The sequence below is a fragment of the Lethenteron reissneri genome, chromosome 23 (assembly GCF_015708825.2).
Source record: "Lethenteron reissneri isolate LAM-NWPU_2019-01 chromosome 23, ASM1570882v1, whole genome shotgun sequence".
NCBI classification, from domain to species: domain Eukaryota; kingdom Metazoa; phylum Chordata; class Hyperoartia; order Petromyzontiformes; family Petromyzontidae; genus Lethenteron; species Lethenteron reissneri.
In genome coordinates, this window is record NC_083801.1 from 7,300,481 (window position 1) to 7,321,440 (window position 20,960).

At 41.7% G+C, this 20,960-nt stretch overlaps 1 protein-coding gene across 1 annotated transcript in view; it reads left to right on the forward strand.

Moving 5' to 3' along the window:
- The first annotated feature begins 1,234 nt into the window (after nt 1–1,234).
- ITPRID2 (ITPR interacting domain containing 2) overlaps nt 1,235–20,960 on the forward strand; it is a 46,872-nt gene continuing 27,146 nt past the window's right edge. The window contains exons 1-8 of the mRNA XM_061557005.1: nt 1,235–1,294; nt 10,828–11,083; nt 13,448–13,493; nt 13,747–13,784; nt 14,389–14,448; nt 16,209–16,254; nt 17,599–17,703; nt 20,170–20,372. Of these exons, the coding sequence (XP_061412989.1) occupies nt 10,903–11,083; nt 13,448–13,493; nt 13,747–13,784; nt 14,389–14,448; nt 16,209–16,254; nt 17,599–17,703; nt 20,170–20,372 (679 nt within the window). The 5' untranslated portion in view covers nt 1,235–1,294; nt 10,828–10,902. The remainder of the gene's footprint in view (nt 1,295–10,827; nt 11,084–13,447; nt 13,494–13,746; nt 13,785–14,388; nt 14,449–16,208; nt 16,255–17,598; nt 17,704–20,169; nt 20,373–20,960) is intronic.

A 20,960-nucleotide genomic window follows, 5' to 3' on the forward strand; every position in this document is an offset into this window, starting at 1 on the left:
ATACCACAGTGACTGCTGTGTACCCACGTGACTACAATCAAGTGTTATTTGTGTTTAATCCCTGCACATAGTACGAACATAACCAGTAATTGATCATATATTCAATTATTCGTTAAAAGTTGCTCGGAAGCTCTCCTATTGGTCAATATGAGTCCCATTCCACCTGACGAGAGCACACTTATCGTCTCAAAATATTTACCCAAATAATTTCCGAAATTACCAAGATTCAATGATAAATGATTTCATGAATACATGTTTTTAAATGTAAGAAAATGGTAAAATATTTGGCTATTTTTTCAGACGTTTACACCACTGCCATACAATCGCTTTATCTTCATCATCATCATAAACTTTAGTTAAAATATACTGCATATGCAGAACTCTCCGCACACAAATAAAAAAACAATTCAATCCAGCCCATTGGCCTTGGCGGAGCAATATCATGACCAAGCAGCATTAATTGTGAAGCACCCAACCTGCGTGCATTCCATCGCATTGCGGATTTGGTGAAGGTGAGTGGTGGGGGTGGTGGTGGGGGGTGGTGGTGGTGGGTGGTGGTGGGGGTGGTGGGGGTGGTGGTGGGGGTGGTGGTGGGGGTGGTGATGGTGGGGGTGGTGATGGTGGGGGTGGTGATGGTGGGGGTGGTGATGGTGGGGGTGGTGGTGGTGGGGATGGTGGTGGTGGGGGTGGTGGTGGGGGTGATGGTGGGGGTGGTGGTGGGGGTGGTGATGGTGGTGGTGGTGGGTGGGGGTGGTGGTGGTGGGGGTGGTGGGGGTGGTGGTGGGGGTGGTGATGGTGGTGGTGGTGGGTGGGGGTGGTGGTGGTGGGGGTGGTGGGGGTGGGGGTGGTAGTGGTGGGGATGGTGGTGGGTGGTGGTGGTGGGTGGTGGTGGTGGGTGGTGGTGGTGGGTGGTGGTGGTGGGTGGTGGTGGTGGTGGTGGTGGGTGGTGGTGGTGGTGGGTGGTGGTGGTGGGGGGTGGTAGTGGTGGGGGTGGTGGTGGGGGTGGTGATGGTGGGTGGTGGTGGGTAGTGGGTGGTTCAAGTCCGCCGCTGTGAGAGGCGTCTTAATCCAGCAAGTGCATGATTGTTGTGCGCGCGTGGGAGGGAGGGGGGAGGAGGAGGGGGAGGGGGTGGGGAGGGGGGTTCTTGATATTTTTGGGGTACAGCTTGAAAAAGCGTCGCTCTGCCAGGGCCCTTCCCTCCTCCCACGTCCGCTTGGGGGCCGCCCTATAAGAGGCAGAGGGGAGAGAGAGCGGCTCCCACAACTCGGGAGGTTTGTGCCTCGCAACTGAATGGTGAGTGCTGCTTTTGGGCCGGGTGGCGACGCGTACGTGTGTGGCCGTCGTGAACGCCACCGAAGTGTGCTCTACGACAACCCTTTAGTTAGCTGGTTAGATAGCTAGCTGGCGGGAGGAGGAGTAGAGGCGATTGGTTATAAGCGACTTTTATGATCGTTGAGGAAACGTGAACAACACGCAGCGTGCGAGCTTCCCGCTTCGTCGCCCTGCGGTTTTGTTGGTTCGACTCGGGTCTGCGCCGTCGCTGTTCTCCCCTCTTCAGAAACCGGTTCACAATCGTGGCTGTGTTTTAAATGACTTCCGACTGTGTTTCAAACGTGTGTGTTTCGTGTGTCGTGCGTGTGACCGTACCAAACTTTTGTTGTTGTTGTTATTGTCGTGGTTAAAGTTTGTGTCGTACCCCGTCGTTCCCCGCTCGTGTTTCGTGGCCCACGTTTGTCTCGTCGGCCCCAAACTCCCGTGACTTGCTGGGGGGTTTTGCTCGGCTCGGCTCGGATCGCCTTGCACAGTTTCCCCTCGATGCCATGTCGATTCAAGTCCTTGCCTAGCTACCATTGTCTCTCCAACATTCGCATTCAACAGCAACGGTAGTAGCCACAGCAACTGGGATGAACTCTGGCGGATGATGAGGTCCGGTTTTTTTTTCGTGAATGAAAAACCCACCGCGTAAAAAATCTTGCAACTCCACGCCGATGGTTGAACTTGACAAGCGAGTGGCTTTGCCGTTCGACAAGAGCCACTTTAACCCCGTTGTTTACAACGCTCGATGGACTTTTATAGTACTAAGAAGTACCGAAGTCGTCCACGAAATACACTTGAAAGTCGAGCCCAACCACCACTCAACTGCGTATCGAGTTACGGAGTAGTCTTGTGGTAGATAATAATCATAATAATGATGCTTGTTGTGTAGTCCCCATCCACTGCTGTTGTCCCCGTCATGGGAATTGGTTTCGAGCCAGAACTTTAACCGCGATGGTCATCAATGTGGTGGGTTGCCGGCGGGGCTTAGAGGGCCCAAGGATTCGGTTCATTCGTGCCACTGATGTTAGCCGTGGCCTGCAGTCTGAGCTCGGGGATGCTGTGGTGTGTGTAGGGGGGGGGGGCATAGGCGAGTTTCGAGTTAACCGCAGCTCCACAGCTTCGTCGAACAACTAGAGCCGCGCATGTCGGCAAGTCGTCGTCCTATGGACCTCTCTCTACCCCCCCATCCCCGCCAGAGGAACGTGGAATTTCCACGACTGGTTGCGAGGCTGTAAACGGGAGCTGAGCACCGTCCGCCTCGATGCTCTTTTTTGAGCACGAGATCTCACTTGTATTCTTGATTCTGTCGGTAAAGTCACGTAGGAAGTGAAATAATATAAGTATAAAACAATACAAATTCTCACGACGTTTCGGACTGCAACACAAGCAATCAGTCATCAGGTGTTTTATATTACTATTATTTATTGCTTCACTTCTACGTGACTTTACCGAAAGAACCAAGAATATGAATCCCTGCAGTCACGAAAGCTTTAAATAAAACAAGTAAACCCGTAAAAACAAAGTTTTTCACTCTAAATCCTTTATATGCGTGGCGGCTAGAGTTCTCTCGTCCTCTGGCTTGAGATGGCTGCAATCTATGGGTCAGATGATTGTCTGCCAGTATTAAGCAATTGGTAATTAAATATTTAATTAGTTTTCCCTAAACAGTGTAAAATTTTGGAAAAAAAAATTTCACGAAAATTAATTGTCACACACAACGAGTCTGTGTGGAAAATGTCAGCTCGATTGGATCACGGGAAGTGGGTTAAAAAAACGACCGAAAGATTTGCACGGTCCTAAGCAAGCAAGCAAGCACGCGAACTTAATATAAAGGATTTAAAAAGAGATCTCACTTGTGAGAGCCGTGGCAGAGAGTAACTTGCGGCACGGTAACGGGGTAGGGCGTGATCGAGATTGGGGATTGTCACCGTTCACAGTTCAAGCCGCCGCCCTCTGCGTCACAGTGGCAACCGCGCCGCGTCACGCCTGGCACCACGCTTTGTGCGGGACATGGTGGTGGTGGGGTGCGTGGCCTCTGTTAGGTCCTGCTTTAGGTGAAGTCACTAGCCATCTCATCTACGTTTCTACAGCGTACGTAATTCGGGTGTCCCAAAAAAAGAACGTTGAGTGTGTTGTGTGTTCAAGTCCATTTATTAGGTATAGCCCTGGTGAGCCATTCGGCTCTTGAATCGGGTGCAACCGCGACAAACAGAAAACAAAAACATGAACAAGAAGACATCTTAAAGTGACTATGTGCAAACAGAAAATCCAAGAAAAGACAGCAAAATATTCGAGATACTGACATAAGTTTAATATGAATGGCTTGATGTTGCTTTGGAGCTACATTGGCCAAACGAAAACAGGATATGAATACATGTAAAAGATTTATACATTTAAAGTTTTTTTGTGGTGTTGATTAATTCCGCGTTCAAACTCTGAACATTTTCCAACAGCCGTAGGGATGGATGACCGCATCAACAATATGATGTTTAAGTTCTTCAAGGTCCCTTTGTTTGCGGGTGTAGACTTTACCTTTAAAAAAAATCTAATGGTGATAAGTCGGGTGAACGGGCAAATCTGTCCTTGCATCAGAAAATGGGGTTTCTCCTGAAACCGTACTAAATCACTATTCACGAAAAACTAAAACTTGTACATCGAATGCATAAATTAATATCAAACGTATGTCAGTATCTCCAATAACAATACATTTATTCAACCGTTTTCTTTTGGTATATTGATTTACGGACACCCTCTATACACACAGTGCTGCAATAGCAATGTACATGCCTTTTGCCAATCTACTGCTGGATTAGCACCGTCCACCCCACGTGCTGTGTTCGTTGCGGTGGGTTGTTTGACTATACCTCGCCGCACGAGTTGTCTCAGGTTGGTGAAGGGGAGGGTATGTGGTGGGATGGAGTAAAACTGGTGCAGATGTCATGCTACTGACATTAGCTGCGGCCTGAAATTACACAACTACCCCCATCACTTCACCCAGGCCCCCCATCATGGTTGTAATGTATTCGTGGTATACTGCGTTTAAAGTTATCTTTTTTATTTGTCGGAGTAATGTGTTTTACCCATCGAGGTAACCAGGGTAATACTGCAAAGTGAAAAAACTATAAATCTGGGGCGGTATGGGGAGCGTTTTTGCGAGTTTTCAATTTTCGGAGATCCTTGTTTTGCGACTAAACTGTCAACAATAGACAGACAAAAACACGAATAGTGGTAGTTTAACCATATTCTTTTTGGAAAACTGAAATGGAACAATGATGTGATATATATATATATACACGTGTTTATGTGGATTTTAAGCTTTCGTGACTGCAGGAATCCATACTCTATGGTTCCTTCGGTAAAGTTGCGTAGGTAGAAAAAATATAAATAATAGATCAGTGGTCTAAGAACCAAAGAGTATACATGTTTATGTTTTAGTCTGTTGCTTTTTCTTAAAATCCAGAAAATGGATTATAATTCTCCCTCAACCAGAATTTATAATTTAACAACATTAAAGAAGACAACCCATGTTTTTTTTTTCAATAAAGTCAGCAGGCCACCGTACTGTAAGAATGTAATGGCACGCCAATTCCTCCCAGCTACTTGCAGGGGAAAAAAGTCTCCCTTGAGTAAAACTTGTGGCTATCAGGATTTTTCCCCTGGTGACACCCAAATTTGGTTGTATCTTCTAAAGTGGACACTTTGTTAAATTCGACTGGCTTTTCCCAATATAAGAATGTCTATGATGTTGCATCTATGGTAATTAACATTTGAATTTATATTTATTTTGGTGCTACCGTTTCAAATCCTCGTGCCTTTTTATTTAACGCATACGTTTATAGTACCTAATGAGGTAAGGACTATACATTGGGGCATTTCCGTAGACGAGACAATTTAAACGATCGCATAGTGCACAATTTGCGAAATTACATCGATTGTTAAGCTTGGGAAAACGTAACGTTGAGAAAATAAGCAGCAGCTGCACAGGTAAACATAACTTGGTTCTGTTTATAAGCAGGAAAACACTGGAGGCTGACCGTACAATACACAACACCATTGCATCATTCTCATCCAACTTACCAAAGCAGAGGAAACGGCTTCGAGAACTTGCAGGAAACCTGTCACAGTTGGGAACATTCAGGAGCTGCTGCAATGCATAAATGTTTGTGTAGGGCTATAGCAACACTTGGGAAGTATGGGGTAAGGTGTGTTTTTGTTAAATCCGTGCTGCATGTCATCAAAGAGCCTGTGCCCAAATGTCCTGGAATGTACGTCTTACCGTAGAATTGTGTAAGCGAAGCAGGACTGGGCCTGGGTACTGCTTGGATGGGTGGCCCACTGCAGGTTGTTGTTGGTCTGGAAAAAACATTGTGGGCTGTGGAGAGCGGTGCAGAGAATACTTTGTTTCACCGGATCTTTTGGCTCCTGCATATTTGTTCCCTGTCTTGGGGGTAGGGATGATGATAAGGGGATATTGAGGGAGGCGCCTTTTTACTTATATAGAATACTGCTTATATATGGGCATATCAACATCACGAACAGATAACAGCCTGCATTTGAGAGCAGTGCGACTAACATACGTTGCTAAATATGATAATAGGTTGTTCTGCTTTTTTCTGGCAACAAAACAGGTGTTAAGGATGTTAAAACACCAAACTGAAACCTTTTACAAGGAATCATGTCTGCATTCGCCACAATGCTTGTGGTCAGAATGCAAACAAAACACATACTCTGATAATATATGCGTTGTCCTTAAAACTGATTGGTCCACACCAGAGACAGCTTTCTTTTGAGCCTCACCTCAAACGGTGTTAGACCAGAGGACACAATAAGGCGTACAGTCCAAAGACAATGCACTATCAGGGTAATGATAGCTCGGGGTGAGCATCTACATTATGGGATCTCCTTTGCCAGTACCAAAATATGAGAATAGTTTTTTCCCCTTTTTTTTAGATGCTCTCACCCCAAGCTCTCATTACTCTGATAGTGCATTGTCTTTGGGCTTGTGTACGCCTTTTGGCGTCCTCTGGTCTAACACCGTTTGAGATGAGGCTCAAAAGAAAGCTGTCTCTGGTGTGGACCAATCAGTTTCAAGGACAATGCATATATTATCAGTTTTCAGTTTTTGTTTGCATTCTGACCACGAGCATTGTGGTTAATGCAGACATGATTCCTTGTAAAAGGTTTCAGTTTGGCGTTTTAAAATCATAACACCTGTTTTGTTGCCAGAAAAAAGACAACCCTATTATCATAGGTCCCATGATATACATTGCTAAAGTATGGTCAAATAACTCTCACAACCTCCATCGTGTGGGGAGGTCCCAATAATCTGTCAGTGGATTCATATGAGGGTTGTTACATGGGATCAAAGGACATTCAAAATTCAACATGACAGCTGCAGTATTCCTTTGCTGCAGGTTTGCAGTGTAATGTGTCGGTCAAATGGACACTACTGTTGATGTGAGATCTTCCGAGTGTGAAAGCACTAGATTTGCCAATACAATACTGTATCGGTGGAATGTTTGGGTTTAGCCAGAAGCACCTTTTAGGAAATCATGCCTGAGCTTGTTAAAAGACATGAGAGTTGAGTTACAGTACATATGGAGTGTCCTTATTAACTAAATGATGATAGTGTGTTTTGTGACTGTGCTCAATTGTATGTTGTCAAATACACACAAAAAAGACCCCTGCATAGATTTTACAGACTGTTTGCAAGTGCTTTAACAAGGGGTTAGGTGGCCAACACCACGCCCCGTTGCCTTTGTCTCCCCAGTGGCGATGTTTACATCTCACCAGGTACTCGTTTGAGGCTCGGTCGACCTAGGGGAGACCCAGGACCGATTTCTATAATCGTCACTGGCGTTGGCCATGAGCGGGAATCGAACTTGGATCGCTGGGTTCATTGCGCAGCAACGTTGAACGTTGCATATTTAGTTTTCAACTTCATCAGGGTTTCTTAACTGCGTGCCATCCCACAATCGCGATATAGTGCTAAGAAAGCGAGTCGAATATCGGTTATGGTTTTACCAAATGAATAAGTTTCAAGTTTATTTTGTTTAACCCAGATGAGAGCTCTAGAGACCATAATGAGTCACCTTTGCAAGAGTGACGAGGTCACCAAAATGACAAAGGAAAAAACAAACACGACAAATATATACATGAAGTCGCATGTTTAAAGTACTGTAGATTTCTATTGTAATTAAAAAAAGTTCTGTCCTGTATTCATATTGTGGGTCCTTGATCCCCATTTTTAATAAAGGAACATGCGTAAGTATAATTTTGTGTAAGCTTTCACAATACATTTTTACAAAACGGTAATGAATGGCCACATGAAATTGCAGTGTGGTTTTTAATGGCCCGCTTCTCTATGGAGCTGCTTTTTGTCATCATCGTACTCAATGAAAACGTGACTTCCTGTTGGTGCAGGCCAGAAAATAGGCACGTCTTTCATCACGTATCTGTGTAGAATGACCAGATGGTGTTAATGTAGAGCTCGGGCAACAACTGACACGTTATTGCTTGTTGCTTCTGTGGCATAGTAAAGCAGAGGCACTGTTTTTATTGCTGAAGTTGTGCAACTGCTTGCTATTTTTATAATTGTCGTCAGCGGTTTGTAACGAATGGGAATCGTTGTTGTAACCTTGGCCACACATGGATGCTAACCTCATGATTTGTATTTTAATCTTGCTCTGAACAAGGAGTTTCAACTATTAACGTTTTGGAGATCTGATTAAATGTGCAGTACATTATGCATCGTTTGCAATGGATCAGCCTGTGGGCTGTTCCTGGACAGTTTTTTTTTTACAGTAACATTTTTTTTAAGTTTGAAAACTGTCCACCAATATATAGATTGAGTCTTATCATAATGCTGCTGGTTTGCTTTTATGTGTGTCATGGGGCCCAGTCAGCACTAAACAATGGCAAAAAGGCCTTTTTAACTTGTGCCACCACCATGTAGGATTATGGCTAATAATTTACACAAATTATCACGTGTAATATTGCCTTTCACCCTCAATGATGGTGCATAATGAGTTTTATTTTCATACATTTTGCAGTTGAGTTACAGTTATGAAGTATTTTGAAAAATAAACAAGAGCTTAGAAAGATTTGCCCATTTTGGGATGTTTTCATGTTACGCTCTATATAACAGGGAATGCATTCTGGCTCGCTTGTATAATGTGTTTTAGTTACATGCCTTGTACTGTTTGAGTGTAGTACACTGAGCAAAAGAGATGCGTTTTCTGAGGAATGTGAAATGCTAGAATATTGCCTGCCCAGCTTGTGGGTAGAAGAGGAAGCCGTCTGAGTGAGATACGGCACTGTGGGTTTGGGCAGATGGGTGTGGGTGGGTTTGGCCTGCAAAGGCCATGTTTTTGTGACCATTTTCCTTGTGCATGTGTATGGCATAGATAATCAATTCCAACCCGACACTGGATTCCCTCATGGGTGTGTTGGCATCTTCAGCGTTTAATAAAAAAATATATAGAACTGTATATTTTAATCAAGTTACTTATAAAAGGTGTTTCGTTTTAATTTCAGTACTTTGAAGCTGTGAATTGACGACTGAGTCTACCAGCTGGTATAAAGAGTGATTGGGTTGTCCATTTCAATTGGTTATAAATGAAACCCTCGCATCTGCATAGCAACTTAATAGTTACTGTTGCACAGCTGTGGATTTAATTTTGATTTAATAAGTGCAGGAGTGACAGTTTTGTTAAGCCTAACTATTTACTGCTATCCTGTATATACGTTCCTTTTGATGATATTGCATTTGTAGCTTCCTTTTGCGTGTGGTTATTAATACAGCTTTGGCATTCGGAAACATTGCCAATGAGAGCACCACTTGGAATATAAACATTTCCAAGTAAAAATGTAGCTGCCTCCCTGTAGAAACTTTAAAAGTGCACAATAGTGCCAGTCAGTTTTGCGTGCTTGCAGGCAGCATGCTTTGACATCAGGGCAAATGTCTGATCGTGTTTCCCTCTACATCTGTATTTCTTTGCACTTTGAAAGTAATGCTTACCTTGTAACATTATACAAATTATATTTAAATATGGTGCTCATTTTGCACGTATGCCTGACTTGTGTCATTAGTGGAGGGTGTAAGGAGATATTAAATGCCGTTATGGAATATATATTTTTGTAACATTTTTGGTGATTAAAATTTGCTTTTCTCTTTGCTTACGAATTTCCAAATATAACGCAGTGTTTTTTAAATATGCATTTAATTTCCTCTTTTCCATAATGCTATCCCAATTGTGCTGTTGGCCTCGTCAGGATGGATAATTCATTCGGAGCTCTCGCGGTGCAGTGAAATCACCCCGTTTTGGAGAATTGTCTGAAACGAGATATCCTTGAATTGGTTCTGAAATTGATGCAATGGACTTATCCAAATTAGGTGGCGTAACTTTCTTACCCATGTTACGACGGGGATAAATGTTAATCGCACGAGTCAATCCGTTACTTTTAATTTTCAGATTGAATATAGCCAAATCAAGTATAATACCAAATGTACTGTTTGTGTGTGCAAGTCATTGTTTGACCAGTCACAGATGACCACGTTACTATATGTAACAGTTGTAATCAAGATTGGCTGCCCAGATTCTAACCCAGGATTTTAGCATTGTCAAAATTTGCACTCTGACCTCTAAGTCATCCAATGAAAGAAAACCAAATTATATCTTGAGTACTTTTAATTATACACAGTAACTGCTTTAGTGCATTTGCCACAGAGGCAATGCCCTGCCCCAATCATTTGTTAATTCCGTGTTCTCAAACAGGAGATGTTGAGGCACTTTGCCATTACTCATCTCTCTCTCGGGTATGGATCTGAATTTACTTGCAACTATAAATCCATGTCTCTTTTGTAAATCCCGCTGCTCGCTTCGGAGGACAGCGAGTGGCAATACCACGTGTGCTCTGAGAACGCTATCGGTGGACACGAGTTCATGATGTGTTCCACTATTTTATGCGGTGTGCTGCAGTCACATTTGAGTGGAGTAAGTGATTGTACCTGCCGTGGCCAGTGTCGTCCATTGCTTGCCGGGCAGTAACCTTTCCGATTGGCTGGATGGTGGGATGCACCTCTAATTCGGATGATGGCATTCTCTCAATTTTTCCGCTACCAATCGTTGATGCCATCCAGTATGTGACGGAGTCTTTCCGCAGTGTCTTTCCACAATATACCAGAATGGCTGACATATACACTGCTCATAGGGTCGGATAAGAGCATCTGCTAATGCAACCATCGCTACCCCCACCGGTTTGTATAAAAGTTGAATGCCACCTTTAGTCCTTGAAAGAGAACGGATGAAGTGTACTGAGCGATTGCTCTTGATGTATGAACAAATGACGAGTGGCAACTTGGTGGTTGTATGACCCTTCACCTGGCTCGGTCTGATTCCTGTCTGCGATTTCCTCAGGTTGGGCAGGTTGATATCACTGTTTGTTTGGACTGTCTTGTCACCGTCTAAAGGGCTACCCTTGATTTTATTATTGTGCTTCTGTTTTAGTGCAAGAAAAACGATAATCCCTGGCACTGCTGAGCAACGAACGGGACTGCCGGAAGTGGCAATTGAGACCTCAACATGGAGGAAGTTGGGAGGCCTACTCTTAATAAAGCCAGTCCAGCCAAAGACAGGAGAGCAGCATTTGTTGCAAGCAAGTCGCTACACAAAACCGAGGTCGGTGAAGAAGAGGTTTTGGAAGAAGTCGACGCTTGCCAAGTTGCAGAGAAGAATCTTAGCAATGGCTGGACCCAGAAACCTGGTGAGTAAAACAGAAATAAAGCAGTTGTGTTTTTCTCAAATTGAATAATTAGCACGGATACATGATGTTCATATTTTCATTGTTTGAGTAATGCAGATCGTAAATAAAATTGAAATTCTGAATATGCCATATTTAGAGATCTCGTGTGAAGCCTGGTTTAATACATTCCACAACTGTGTGTGTATCCACACAAACTAATGACATTCAGAGGTACATAAGGGATCGATAAACCTTCTGTTTGTATTGCTGGAGAATTATATTTCTGGAATAAAAATAGTTGTTTCTAATTTGCTGCTGGCTGAAGACCCTAATTAGATATTCCAAGAATTTGGTGACTTGGTAATTAAAATGCAATTTATCTTGACTTATGCCAAGTTTGGTTCATGATTACTGCATTAGCTTGTGCCACTGTTTAAAAGGAACACTTAATTGTTAAGGGATCTGCCCTGTTACTTGTTTTGTGGGATGTTTACTATTTATGGTGGTCATGTGGCTGTTGAAATGCTCTTGCCAAAAGTGGTATTGTTTATAACATAAAACAAGCACGGTTAATTTGTTTGGTATTAAGTGTTGAGATTAATTACTTTAATATGTACTCCATAGTACTATACACATCTGTCACGCAAGTGTCATTTAAATTCCTTTGACATTGAATTGATAAACAGGCAAGTAGTAAGAGTTGAATCTAGATGCGCACATTTTTTTCATCATATAAACATGCATGATTTTACAATTTACTGCATCCTTGAGTGAAGTGATAGCGCTAATACAGCTATTGTACAAATGAACAGTTTAGAGGATCTTGAATACATGCACACTGTAGTTACATGCCCGTTATTGTTTTTTTTTAATCCAGTTTAATTTACATTTCATCATTCTTCTAGTTTTTAGTGTTTTATTATCGGCTAACTGCATTTCCAGTTTACAAACCTCACCCAGGCTGGTGCTTTTCCTTTGTTTGTTTCCAGGATGGCCACAGCCCTAACTCTCAGTTTGTGGTATTTCATCCAAATGGTTTCTCATTGCTTTGAGACCTCTTTGTGAACCACCATGACCCAAAATAGCTTGTCAGTTGCACAAATCATTTCTAATCACTCCTTAACATTTAAGGCAACTATTATTTTGGGGTAGAGGAGTGCTGATTATGCAGCTGAAGTACTCGTGATGGATGGTTTGAATAAAACAATAGTCCCCATGTAAAACTGTTGTAGTTGCACAAAGGAATACCGATTTCGATTATGAAGTCTACACATTACAGTGCTTTTTAATTTATAGGTGGTGTCCCATATTTTTTTACTAACATATACACTTTCATAGCAGTCTTCAATGAACTGTAACCTTTCACAGCTGAAATTGTGGCTGTTCTATGACATAGTAAGGCATACTCGAAAAAGCCATGAACTAGTTTCCCCTTAATCTGGTTTAATCAGTAGACCCAGGCACGATTTATTTTGACCGTATAAACTCACTGAGCAAATGGACCACAGTTGGATTTACATCGGGGATGAAAAACTTTGAGTATTTGGAAACTAGTTTGTTGACGTCCAAATATCCGCAAGAGACCACCAACATTTTTCTGCTAGTCGGAGTCTATTTCCGTATGATATTTTTCAGGTTCTGCAGAAATCTTGGTAAATCTAATGCAATAACACAAACGAGCGTAACATTCTTAGGACTTTCACCAAATCACCAGGAATGCACACTGTTGTTCATAGCTTGGACACCGAGCAGGCGTGAGCCTGGATTAGTGCTTCAATGTTGGACTGCTATCATTTAAACCAGAGGCGGGTCCGTTGAAAAACATTTCTTGTTTTTATTATTTTTCTATCTACGGGACTTTGCAGTAAGACCCAAAGAGTGTGAATTCCTGCAGTCATGAAAGCTTTTAAGTCAAGGTTTATTTCTTGTTTAGTTTTTCCTGTACGTCCTATGCACCCATGTGTCTATGCTGGCAGCCCTCAACCCACACCAGCCACCGTGGGGAGGTGTGAACAAATATTCCCCACCACTCGCAGGGCGATGCGAGGTCATCATCCAACAGTGGATTGACAACAAGGCTATGCATGTCAATTCTTACATGGGTTGTGTTTGATTTGTTTTAGTAAGCATCTTGATAATATTTAAAATGGCTGAACTGACGTGGCCCTTAACATGTATTTTATTTCAAGTAAGAATTGGTACTATATACCGCTTGGCTGAGACGTTCACAATTCTGCAGTGTGAAAGAAATTTGAGCCCTGTCCCTTGGGGGTAATAATAAAATTGAATCGCTGTCCTTCAGCAGAGTAAGTTAGAGCTCATGATTAGGTAATGTGTTATCACACCAACGCAGTAATATGATTCCTTGTGGTTCTTATTACGCAGAGAACCTCACCAGTCACTCTGTGGAAAATTGGCTCACAAACTGCGTGTGAGTACCCCTTATTACTCTTTTTTTTTTTCACGTTCGTGTTCCGTGCTTGCATGCTAATTTGTGTGCGCTTACAATTTATGGTTGAAATGAGGTGATGTATACGCTGTTTTGTCGAAGAAGCATGTGACCTAAGGCTTTAACAGGTGGAATTTGTCGGAAATCATAAATCCCTAATAGAAATTGTACATGGAGTGGTCGAAATTTAGAGAACCGAGCATTAACTGTCCATTATGGTGTCATTTTTTTGAAGGCCGACTGGAGATAAAAATGGAAACGCTGCCCAGAAAGGTACAGATTTGAAATGCTTGTTAAGTGCATTAGCGTACATTATGCAGATCTAGCTGCGTGACTTTTGGTAGACTGCTCTGCTTGGAATAGGAAGGGTTTCGAGTACAAATGGTGATCTGTACGCAAGTCGGTCCATTCTCTCTTGCGAGTCGTCGATTGAATGAGTACTCCTTTATCGAACGTGTTTTAACGCTATGCAAGTCTTTAGAAAGACTGGCTCCTGCCACAGCCGTAGGGAATTTCTACCACTGGCCTCAGGGTCACAAATTAAGATGAGTGCCACTCCATTGCTTGTTTGAGCAGGGAGATGAGGGCTTTTTCACGTGACATTTTTTAAACAACAAAATTGCACGTTCATACTGTATAACCAAACAGCAAGTTGTAACTGCTTCACTGAATTGAACTCAAAAAGAGAACAGAAAAACTCAACTCCTTTCTGGTTCTTCAAGGGCATGCATTGTTGCCTCTGTGTAATCCTCACACCTTGCCACACCACCTGCAAAATATATTTCTTTTATTGCTGTACTGTATTTGGCAAGGTTGTGGTTTTGTGGTGCTTTATGGGTGTTCCAAACTAATAACTTAATCAATTACTGGCGTGCAGGTGCCAACCAGCTCAAACCTGGCAGCAACATTGAAGATGATCTGTTGCTTGGAGCGGAAGGTATATACTCTTCACACAATTGTATCTAATTGACAAGTCGTAGAATAAAATGAGAGGATTTGGGATTGCATAGCATTTGTAATTATGTTAATAATGTTGCTAATTGTTATGCAAAGCAAATGTTCATTTATTTAAAAAAATAGCTAATGGTTAAAGGGCCTGGGAATTTTTTTTTAAACATGCTTAGCTTTAGCTGTAAAATACCTATCAAGTTAAAAACAGGTGCTCTTGCAACACTTCCTTTTGTAATAAGGAATGTGTTTTCACCCCCCGTTTAGTGATTCATATACTATGTTCAACCTTGTTGTATTTGTTAACCTTATAAATAAGCAATAGCAATACATTTTAACTTAAAGCTTTCGTGACTGCTGGAATTAATATTCTTTGGGTCTTTCGGTAAAAAAAACAATAGCAATGTCGTGTGTTTATTTGCAACAATAAGAGACGTAAAGAACCTGGGAATACAATCTTCAAGCGACCTGACAAATGATCGCAGCGACCCCCAACTGTAATCTGGAGAGAGACAGGAAAGAGGGAGAAGAACAGGAGAAAACAAAGATAAAAGAGCAATATTAACGTTTTAAAAGTTTTTTTTGTATCGTCAAGTGAGCTGTTAGGCTGCTGTGTAGTAAGATTCACTGAATCCGTACTACTGCAGATTTTAGGACTGCTGCTGCAATTCTCGAGATATAAAACTTTAATCACTTTCACAGTAATGTTGTCTGTAATGCTGCAAATGTTAATATTTGTAACGTATCCTGATGGTGATGAATGGATCGCGCAATTGACACGACTTTCCATGTAATAACCGTGTCGGTGGTTATGGGATTTCCTGGACTCTTTACCGACGACAGCTTCTAAAACCATGAGCCAGATTGGAAGTTTTCCAGTCATTTTAGACGTGTGCACTATGCAACAACTTAATATACATCTGTCTGGTGAGCATGTGTGAGTACAGAATTGTAGGATAGAGTGAGGTGTGAGAACTAGAGTTGGCATGTGCATCCATGCCGTCTTAAAAAATATTCTAATGGTTTTCCCTTCTTCGCTAAATGGAACACATTTTACACAGTCGTGCTGCTGGTAATTGTGAATATAGCATTGCATTCTTAGCACATAATCGCATTAGATGTATTGTTCAACAGATGTATACAGCTGTTGTCCAAGGTGAATGTATCTTTATGAATGAACTGCTTTTGTAAAATGTGAGCACCACTGCCTCAATCGTTTTCGGAATGTTGTAAAGTCTGCTTTTAGGTTTCCGTTTGTTCGTACAGAGTTTATTTACACACTTGCATGCAAATCCAAAGAAATGTTCCCTTTTATTTAAAGTAGTGTCCGTATTTATGTGCAAGATGTGTTTGTGTATTTTTAAACATGTTTATTAGTAAGACATGCGAAGCCTGTATATAATTAGACATTTCGCTGCAGAAAATGCAGTGGGATGAGGACGAGTATTTTGAGGTGGAATTTGGTAAATACCAGTTGAAGCCATAAAACTCAAACTGTGTCCCACTTTGTTTTACCAATGCAGGCAGCTTTGTACAAAGCATCCCTGTTGGCTGGGTTTTCCACATTTAAATGCCTGGCGGAAGACCTCCATGTCCTTGATTTTAGAAGGAATTGAGGATTTGACACCACAGGCTTTAATTAACGGTGCTGTCTTGGAGCACTCTCTATCTCCATTTTTTTATCATTGTCTGGTGATGTTTTCTGCACTTTTTCTGCGTAATGATGTTGACTTTTTTTTTCAAATTCAGCCCAAAATCTCTGCGGAAGCAAGGTCGTTAACAGAGTGCTTAACAGGTAGGGTTACCATTGTATTGTTGCTTTCATTGAAAGTAATGGAATTGATAACCCCTTTGTGTAATGGAACACAGTCTGTAAATGTGTAATCGGGTATGGTGTTGGGTGTTAAATATTATGTTAGCAGTTGGAATGTTGCCTTTATCTTAATGGAAAGTAAAGAAAAAAAAATCAATGATTTATTAAACAAGACAAACAACCCCAAAGCAAAAACTTTTGCTGTAATTTTCACCACTAAAAAAACTGATGCTATACATATACTTGTATAAAAATATAAAAACAAATCACGTGCAAAGTAATGTACAATGATATCCTGTTCTTTAGCTTGTCTTATTGCATTACACTTCAGTTCTGGTCTCCCAGGCTACATTCTTGACCAACCATTACATCATTAGTAATGTGTATCTGAACTTCGTTGAGTACCTACGATGTGCCAAACATCCTCAACTTTGAGACAAAGGCGATAGTGAATGGCATTAACCACGTAAAGTCTGTGCTTTTTAAATCCTTTATATTAAGTTCGCTTGCTTGCGTGCTTGCTTGCTTACGACCGTGCAAATCTTTCGGTCGTTTTTTAACCCACTTCCCGTGATCCAATCGAGCTGACATTTTCCACACAGACTCGTTGTGCCAGACAATTAATGTTCATGAAAAAAAATTCCCAAAATGTTATACTTTTTAGGCAAAAAAAAAATATTTTTCATATATTCAAATAGAACTCATTCATCACTTTGGCTGAACGTCACAGTGTAAGAGCCCAGAGCGTAACCCCTCCACAGGCCGTGGCGGAGTAGCGCAGTTGGTAGCGCCCTCGCTTCCCATGCCAAAGGTCGCGGGATCGATCCCCGCGTCCTCCACAGGCATATATATTTTTTAAAATCCTTTATATTAAGTTCGCTGCCACGCATATAAAGGATTTATAGTGAAAAACTTTGTTTTTACGGGTTGTACTTATTTAGCCTTAATTAGCTGCTCGCTGACGGAACAAAACTTAATAGATGACACAAATGAAGGTGTTCTTTTGTGTGTGTGTGTGCGCACGTGGCTGGTGGGGAGTTTTCGCGTGTGCTACGAACCCGGTGACCCGAGTTCATTCCCGCTCACGGCTTACCAGTGACGATTACCTGAAATCGGTCCTGGGCCTCCCCAATGTCGACTTGGCCTCAAATAGTAGCTGGTGCTATGTGTAAACATCGCCACTGGGGAGACGAAGGCGGTTGGGCGTGTTACTGGCCATCCATCCCCTCGTGTACCGTGCCGTCCTTCATAGGTACTTGCTAACAGCACTTCCCCAAACATCTGTTAAGGCTATGCGGGGGGATCTTTGTCTCTTTGTGATAACAGTGGAGAAAGAGTGCTTGATCTACCCAAAACCAACAAAAAGAAAGTGGGGTTTCACAACATGGGTCAGAGCTTCAATTCCTCGAGCTCTGGAAACACCATCTCAAGGTGAGGTACCTCTGCAGAGTTCTCCACGAGGCCTTCTGTGCTCTGTCTTGGGAGTCGGCAAGCAGCAGTGACGTGCATCAAGTTGAGATGCTTATTGCTGAAATGCAGTACTCGTTTTATAATGGCATTGACCTATTATTTTAGATGTCCAATTCTAAAGCTATTTAGGCTAATACCGACTAAATATCCTTTTTACAGATGCCATATTTAGCCAATTTCGTATTAAATGCAGATTCTACTTTGCATACACATTCTCTGCAGCATATGTGTTTTTTTTTAGTATAAAACTGCTATGTTTGGTAATAGTTTATATAAAAAAAAAATATACATCTCACCGTGTACTATAACACAATGCTTGGAGCTCGAAGGCATGTAGGGTCTTCCCTAAAACCTCCTTAGTGTTGTGAATCTGAGATGAGATTTTCCTTCCTTCCTGGCCACCTGGAACCCAATTCTGCCAAGCTTGGGGAAAACAATGGGGGTATTGATGAAATGTCTTCTCAATGCATAAATCAAAAAACGTAGTCTAATGAAGTGTCTCAAGAGTATATTAGTTTTTTTAAATAATCTTTCCAAACAACTGGGCAGCAGGAAATACCCACATTCTCAAATTCATAAAGTAGCCTAAAACCATTGATTCATTAACATTTCTTAAGTTTTTATTTTTACAATGGGAGCATGTGCACTGTAGCACACTATTTTTTGTGGTTAATTTCATAGATCGGTGTGGCTTTTCTAAAGCACTTTGACACACAATTGCAAGGTTGTGAATTCAGACCTTCATTCTTCTCTCACCGATAAAATTATTATTTATGACGAATCGACTTGCCCTGACCATAGGGATGTGAAATTCCTGCCACTGTTCAAGGCTTTAAATGGCCGATGAACACTGCTCCACATTCTTTATAGCAGAATGCCAATTTGACATTTAGAGTTTTTTACAACTATAATTTATGCTGTAAAATAACCATTGGGCCACAACATAAATTATTTGTGCCAAATCGTATCGGACTTAGTGGGAATCGAACCATTTGAGCTGGCCGAATTGAAATCTCTAGCCACTGGGACACCCAGTCTCCGAGTCTAATTGTGTTTGTCCTTTTTTGTTTGTATGGTCACTCGGGCTACCTGCTTTGAGGGTCATTGCAATGTTTTTTAACAAATTGTTTTTATTTTTATTTTATCTTGTAGCAAATCCGTTAAACAAAAGTGGAACCATGTTTGTACCCTCGGGGGTTTCTGTGACCCCTCTGGACAATAACCCCCTTCATACCATTGTACATGTGTTCTTGATGCCATTTGAGGTTACTTAGAGTTACTTGCAGTTCTGCCCAGAACTGTCACACAGTGAATTACAGCACCGAGTGAAGTCATTCACTATCCTTTGCTCTGAAGTTTTTTGTTTTACAGTTTGACTGATATTGTAAAAAAACGTGTTTTTGGGTAGAAAACTGTAGCATGATTTGTGGGATTTAGGATTGCTGTTTTGATAGAAACAAGATTTATTGTCTAACTAACTATTATTTACAGACTGCAATACCAACCATACATAAGTATCATCAGAGTATAATTTACCTTGAACAGTAGGGCTCTCCGATTGCCTTAATAACTTTCAGATAATAATATTCAAACTGATTTAAAAAGTTCGGTTACGTTTAGAAATAGTAAATCGATTAGGAATGGCAGCTTTACATTCCTAAAAAAAATGTTTTCCAAAAATAGTGTGCCGAAATTTCAGGGCTCGTTTCTCAGTGTCTCCAAAGTCTGCGGACAACCAATTTATCCTAGCTCAAGAAGAAAGGACAAATGCATGGATTAACAAATGTAGCAAACTTTGAAGATGATCGTAGGGACAACCTGGAATTACTGTAGAATTATGTAGTGGCATTGGTGCCAGTTTTCTGAAAAGATTAATGGTACACATTTTGGATGTGTAGAAATGTATGTGTGTAACTACTGATAAAGTTATTTCGCACGTTTACACGTATTTGTTGGGTGAAATCTTCTATTGGTCTGGTGATGCTGCGTGAGACGATCAAATGTGTCTCTGTTGGATTGCGAGTGGTTTACATAGAGTAACATTTATGAAAAAGTCCACACTGTTCCTGTGTCATTGACCAAATTCAACCATTGTAAATTACCCTTCAACTAAATTACAAAACCTCTGACCCACCCCCCCCAACCCAATCTTAGATGTTGTATTGGGAATCCTCTGCTGAACTGGGAGTACAGATATGCTCTCTCCATGGTGATAATAAAGGAACACTGATGTGAGGAGATAGACATCAGCAGTCCATTGTGTAAGTAGTGTCCTGTAAACAACTGTAATAAGCAGGTGTCTCATCCAGCGCCCCGCCCCCCCCCAAGTGGTCTGTAAGTGCTTGTGGTGTTTTTTTCAGTCAATGTTGTTTGATGCAAACAGTGAAGCTTTACACACAAATAATCATGTTCTCCTTACCCTGCCAGTGTGTGCGAGCTCTTAGACCTGTGCGAGGAGAACCCGGAGGAGATCCTTTACAACCTGGGATTTGGTCACGACGAGCCGGATATTGCGAGCAAAATTCCTCCGCGGTTTTTCTCTGCACCGTCACAGGCCACAGGCATCGACTTCAGAGTATTCCTGCAGTGCCAGCTCTTGCGTATGGATCGTGAGAATCCAACCCTGGCCAGTAAGTGTGCGTGGAAATGGCTTGCAGCTTAAATATAATATGTATGATTATATTTGTATCAGACAATTACTTGAAAATTGTTATTTAAGTACGGATGATATGGATGTATTTAAATATATGTATCCTAAGTTGCGAATCGTTTTTTATGGCGGAATTTAAAATTGTAATAACATCCTCGGTTGACTTGAAATGTTTCTCTATCATCCCCATGCAATGTCAATCGAAACCAGGAAAAAAAACTAATTGAATACAAATACCATCGTGCCTGGCCAATGTAGAATAAGAGAAGGCAATTGACTTGGTGGAAATTGATGCAGTCGTCCAAATCAATGCCACGTGGCATGAAGTATTTAGAAATCCTAAAACCTTTTACAAACTGTTATAATTACACGGACTAGGTGAAAAAAGTTTGTGACATGAACTGAATTATTTGCGTAATAAGGTGGAGCAGTGGCACAATGGATGGCACACTGCTCTAGGAACCTGCCAGTCTTTATTTTTAGTTTCGACCACGGCTAGCATCAGTTGTGAGTGCCATTTAAACCACCACCTTGGTGCTCCCCCGTCGCCAGAGCATACTTACCAGTA